The following is a 5,960-nucleotide window of genomic DNA, read 5'->3' as shown; positions in this document are numbered from 1 at the left end:
CAAACTCCTTGCTTTTATGCAGCATTGACATCCACTCTCTAGGCAGCGAGACCGGGGTCGTCTTGATGGCATGCTGGATGCTCTTCACGCTTCGGCGCGTCGACTGGTTTCACAGTAGGGCTGAGGCGCCCCCGCCACTAGGTGGTTTTTTTCTCATTTCTTTTTCTTTATTTGGGCGTGATTGCGCCGATGCCCAGCCTGTCTTATGTGGTTGAACTTGGACGTTATTGTTTGGATCGTTGCTTTATCTATAAAGCGGGGCGAAAGCCTATTTCGAGAGAGTGGTCGAAGTAGCCCGTGCAGCCGCCCCGGGTCACTGGGTGCATTTGTGGATCTACCATTAGGGCGAGCTGCGACGGCTGCCCTAGGTCTCCGGCGACGGAGCACCGACCCCCGCTACCTATCCTTCGTCCGACCCTCTCAGTTTTCCTCCGACAGCTAGCAGGTCATGGCGGCTCGGCTACATGCATCTTTCTGCGAAGGGGTGGGTGACTTGAGGTTGAGGGAGAGAGGAATTGGGCTTGGGCTGGAGTGCACAGACTAAGCTCGAGCTATCGGGCCCAATTTAGATCTCACCAAACGAGTACACAACCACCAAACTATCAATCTTGTCTCATAAAAGACTATCAATCATGTCCTAGAAAAACAAAAACAAAACCATTCCAGTATATTGACCAATAAAATTTAGTATATTGATAAAACCAATCCAGTATATTGACCAACAAAAAACAGCCATCAAGCGATTGGACTTTAGGTTTAGATCCAATTGTTTGCCCCCGTACACTTTGATTCCTGGGTCCGTCATTGGCCGGGAGCTAGCTCCGCCCCTAAAGTTAATGTCTATCTGAAGGAGCTGTGTCGCGAGTAGGGATGCAAGGTGGCGCCCGATCTGCCCCGCTCCATAGTATAATCAGCTCAGGTTAGATGTAAGTTTCTGTAGCGATTTGATTTACTTTTGAACTAATTTCATGTTTTACGGGCTTATGCGGGACGCCGCCCTGCATCCCTAGTCGCGAGGCATCTGTCCTCGAATTTTTCTTTTTGCTTTTTTTGGATTAATGTTGTTTGGTTGCTGGATTTTACATTCTTAAGCTATGTGCGTCGAGGCTATCGAGAAACAAAACATGCAGTTGTACAATGGTACTGTTTTTCATTTAAGAAAAGAAAAGAAGAGATAAAACAGAAACTGCAAATCCCAATCTCACTTGTCTCATGCACGACGGTTTCTACTGTATGCTCGTCCAACTTGATGAATCGGTACGTGTGACCGTGTCAGCGTTTAGTCAGTCACAAGGCAAGCCGCCAAAAGCATCAGACGCATACGCCAACAACGCGCAGACACGAGTCGAAGATGCCCCTCGGCAAGGCTGCGGTGCCGCGCCGGTGCGGCACAGCAAAATAAAATTCGTTATCCCTGGTTCACATGCAGCCAAGCGCCAAGCCAATGGCCTCCTCTCACCCCCACCCCCAGCTCTGAGCTCCCTCCAACTTCACATGATCTTCTAGTGTGATCTCACTCTCACACACATTGAGTTGTGCCCAACCCCTCTCTGCTCTTGCTGTCCTAGCCAAGCCACTCACTCTCACATTTGCACATTCTCATGGCGGCAGCAGCAGCGAGCCAAGACAAGCAGCGGCGGCAGCTCATCCTTGCTCTCTTTCTCCTCGTCTTGGCCTCCCGGAGTTGGCGCTGCTGCTCGGCAGGTTACGGTAGTGAGCAGGAAGCTGATAGGGTGGTCTTCCTCCCCGGTCAGCCAAGGAGCCCGCCGGTCTCTCAGTTCTCCGGGCATGTCACCGTCAACAAACGGAATGGCAGGGCGCTCTTCTACTGGTTCTTCGAGGCTCAGTCACAGCCCTCATACAAGCCTCTCCTGCTCTGGCTCAATGGAGGTTTCTTACTTACCTCATTCACTTCACTTGTTGTTGTTTTTTACCTTTTTTACTTCACCTTATTTCGGTTGCTGCTTGGGGTGAAACATAAAAAACTTTTTTGTTCCCTGTACATGCATGCAGGACCAGGCTGCTCATCAGTTGGATACGGAGCTGCTTCTGAGCTAGGACCTCTCAGGGTGAGCAGATTTGCAGCAGGGCTCGAGTTCAACAAGTTTGCATGGAACAAAGGTGTTGCAGCTTGCAAGCGTTGTTTGCACTTGTGTGGATTATGAATAAATTTATGATTATCCCAATTGTTCTACGTGGAAAAGAAAATCTGAATATTGGTGTTTTTCTCGATTGACTCTTGCCAGAAGCCAACTTGCTCTTCGTGGAGTCTCCTGTTGGGGTTGGCTTCTCCTACACCAACACATCCTCTGACCTCACCAACCTCAATGATGATTTTGTAGGTAAGTGAGGATTCTTTTCGGGAAGTGTGCTTGCTTTTCATAACTGTTTGAGGCGTTTTGAAATGTTCATCAATTTCCATTTTCTCTTTTGTATAGCTGAGGATACATATAATTTCCTGATTAATTGGTTCAAGAGGTTTCCGCAGTACAAGGACCGGGAATTCTACATCTCAGGAGAGAGCTATGCAGGTAAACGTTTGCATCAACAAGACACTTGTTCTTCAGGCCTTGATTTCCAGAGTTGATCTTAGTAACCTGCAAACTTAAAAATTTTCAATATAGTTGTCCTACATGTCTGACAAAGTCGTAAAAATAATAAGTCGACCTGGCCTTTCAAATCAGGTTCTTTACCAATTCTTATTTATTATTATGTAATCCATAAATCATTAAATTTAAAAGAATTGGGCAATAATCGATGTTAAAGCATAGATGGGAAAATTTGGTGGCATGGCCCTTTATATTGGTTCTGCTGGTGTTCCTGACATGTCCAATGGTCCTATTAGACTTCTGTGAGTATTTCAGACATGGTGCAGCAAGAGATGTACTGCAATCCATTTTGTAGATCACTGACGAAGAATTTTAAATTTTATACAGGTCATTATGTGCCACAACTTGCTGACCTTGTCTATGAGAGGAACAAAGGCAAGAAGGCCAACACATACATCAACTTTAAAGGGTTCATTGTGAGAATATATAATTTGGCAGCTTCATTTGTTTATATTGCTGGTCTGGCCTTGTTCAGTTCTGTTTGAAAATGGGATGATACAATGTATTGTTTTCGATAGTTGACAAGTTTGAAAGAATTCATGTATTTCCTGTGTTTATGTAGATCAAAAACATTGTGTACTTGTTTCTGTGAAAAATACAACAATCTTGGGATTTGTTAACCTTCTGATGAATTTCCCTTTTTCTATAAATGTATATATTGCTATATTTGAAATTGTGAAACATCATAACATTTCTATTGGCCCAAATGTAGGTTGGCAATCCATTAACTGATGATTATTATGACTCGAAGGGACTGGCTGAATATGCTTGGAGTCATGCAGTTGTATCAGATGAAGTTTACGATCGCATAAAAAAGGATTGTGATTTTAGAGCCTCAAACTGGACCGATGATTGCAACAAAGCCATGAACACCATCTATGGACAGTACCAGTTGATCGACATATACAACATTTATGCGCCCAAGTGCAATCTTGGACAAACATCAGCAGCATCTGTTGTTGATACAGAACTCAAATATAGTGAAGATGTAAGGGACAGATGGTTTAAATTAGAACTTCGGCTTCTGAATTTCTAAGCGTTAATTTCTTTGGCATGGTAGGAACCTTTCAGGAGGAGGATTAGGTTGTTCTCGGGATACGATGAATGCTACTCATCTTATGCCCAAGAGTACTTCAATAAGGCAGATGTGCAGAGAGCACTTCATGCAAATGTCAATGGGATGTTGCCTGGGAAATGGCAAGTTTGCAGGTGATTTCTGTCGATATTTTCATTTTTTTTATCTATGAAGTTTTAATCTAGTAGTTACAACTCTGAGTTGAGTTGTGTCTTTCAAATAAGCTTTGAAACAGTTAGATAGTTTTATGTGATTCTACTTTGTGTCATTAACATTTTGTCCAGGGACTCCAGACTAATATCAAATGGACAACTACCGAGTCAAATTTAGAAATGCTCAAAACAGATCATTTTACACGTGGAGAAGAAATTGGGCATGTTTTTTATGAATTTGACTTATTTCCATTTTCATTTACCATGCAGTGACTCCATTCTGAAGTCGTACAACTTTTCCGTACTTTCCATTCTACCAATATACTCCAAGCTCATCAAAGCAGGACTGAGAGTCTGGCTCTACAGGTGTATTTCTGCACCTTGTACCCTACCACCATGTGTTAGTTCTCATATGCATTCAAAGCAGCCATTATTTGTTACTTCCATGTGCATATACTGTCCTCGAAAATTACTTGTGGTAACCTTAAAACACATTTTTTCTGTTCTCTGACGGCTTAAAAGTCTTAGAATGCATTGTCTTTTCATTGGCGTCTTAGAATAGGTGCTATTTTGGTGTTCGGCAGTGACCTATAATTTTGTGCATGCAGTGGAGATGCAGATGGCAGGGTCCCAGTGATCGGGTCACGGTATTGTGTGGAAGCACTTGGCTTGCCTATCAAGTCACAGTGGCAACCATGGTACCTGGACAAACAGGTTAGAAATTCTGAACTATCAAGTGAAAATTCTCTGGGGCTACAGTGATACTGCGACTTAAGTTAGTTTCCGAATGTAGTCTAGACTCTAGACTCCACTGGCGCTGACGAGAGAGTCATTTGCATTGTAGGTTGCTGGAAGATTTGTGGAGTACCATGGTATGACCATGGTGACAATAAGAGGGGCTGGCCACTTGGTACCCCTCAACAAGCCCGCAGAAGGGACAGCGCTGATCGACACATTCCTTCTTGGTAAACAGCTTCCTACACACCGGTGACGGTTAAACTTGGGGTAAGGTGAAATCGACCTATGACCCAAAAGGAGCTCAAGGAGAGCTTATGCAGGAAGCGTAACACAAATAACGCATGGTTTCTTCAAAGATGGGATATGCTGAATTCTGGGGCCGATCCTTTCCGAGGATGAATCTGTCTTAAAGAGAACTGTTGATGTCCCTATTGGAGATGCTTGGTATATTTTTCATTGATCAGCTGAACATGTATTGATCAAATTGTGCTAGGGTTCAAGAAATGACAGGTGGCACATACTAATCTTTGTTAACGGTCCAGGCTTAAATTTATCTCCTCAAAAGTAAAAGTAAAACATTATGAATCACTGTAAAGGTCACTCCTATTAGTTGAATTTGTTTTGAACCACTTACCATACTCATGTAGTCGGTACAGAGTTCATATCGAGCATGTATGTGCAAGTTAATTTTATGGCAATTGAAATAATGTGACTACATATATGCCACTTTAAACGTTAGCCAATTCAGCTTATGACATTTTGGCAATCTAAATTTGATTTTCTCAGATAATAGCCACATGTAAATGATTTTCTTTTTGAAACTGAGGTATAAGATTTGCCTCGCCCATTAATTAAGAAGGGAAAAGAGTTTGGTTTACACATGCACGTGACGATATATGCACCCTAATACCAGGGCCGTCTCCAGAAATTCGGGCCCCGGTGTGAAATGCAAAAGGGGGCCCAAAAATTTACAGAAGATCGTGTAACTAAAACCTAATATAGTTAAACATAGTCTCGGATAATTGTATAATTGAAATGAGTGTACTATTTAGAAATATATTAGAAACTAATGCTAAATGAGTGAGGTAGTACTAAATTGATCTCGCCTTCTTACAAAAACGATCATCCGTGTTGGATTTTTTGAAATGAAGATATCGTATATCTTCGTAACTAGTTTCTTCAAGATATCATTTTCCACTGTTATTGCCATCAATACACTCGGTCTTTCTTGAAACAAAATATGCAGTATAGCTAGCCAGCACACAAGTACTCGTATAAAGAACTAGTACTAGAAATGGAAATTGGATTACGGGCAGTGTATCACATTGATCCTATTAATTTGATTAGAACCAAGTACAAGCCTAATTGAGTAGTAGTACCATGCTA

General features: G+C 42.5%; 1 protein-coding gene across 1 annotated transcript; it reads left to right on the top strand.

Moving 5' to 3' along the window:
• Positions 1 to 1,381: 1,381 nt before the first annotated feature.
• LOC123443349 (serine carboxypeptidase-like 26) lies at positions 1,382 to 5,203 on the top strand. Its single transcript, XM_045119688.1, has 10 exons — positions 1,382 to 1,890; positions 2,014 to 2,121; positions 2,247 to 2,342; positions 2,439 to 2,531; positions 2,937 to 3,025; positions 3,322 to 3,597; positions 3,670 to 3,818; positions 4,107 to 4,202; positions 4,445 to 4,550; positions 4,681 to 5,203. Exons 1-10 carry the CDS (start codon positions 1,602 to 1,604, stop codon positions 4,825 to 4,827), a joined length of 1,449 nt encoding a protein of 482 aa, XP_044975623.1. The 5' UTR covers positions 1,382 to 1,601; the 3' UTR covers positions 4,828 to 5,203.
• Positions 5,204 to 5,960: the final 757 nt, after the last annotated feature.

This window comes from Hordeum vulgare, chromosome 3H, assembly GCF_904849725.1.
Source record: "Hordeum vulgare subsp. vulgare chromosome 3H, MorexV3_pseudomolecules_assembly, whole genome shotgun sequence".
Lineage (NCBI taxonomy): Eukaryota > Viridiplantae > Streptophyta > Magnoliopsida > Poales > Poaceae > Hordeum > Hordeum vulgare.
This window is presented reverse-complemented; position numbering and strand designations above follow the sequence as displayed.

Coding starts and splice junctions, on each gene's coding strand:
- LOC123443349 (XM_045119688.1), top strand. CDS start 1,602: ATGGCGGCAGCAGCAGCGAGCCAAGACAAGCAGCGGCGGCAGCTCATC. Junction 4,203..4,444: donor CTGAGAGTCTGGCTCTACAG/GTGTATTTCTGC, acceptor TTGTGCATGCAG/TGGAGATGCAGATGGCAGGG. Junction 4,551..4,680: donor CATGGTACCTGGACAAACAG/GTTAGAAATTCT, acceptor TTTGCATTGTAG/GTTGCTGGAAGATTTGTGGA.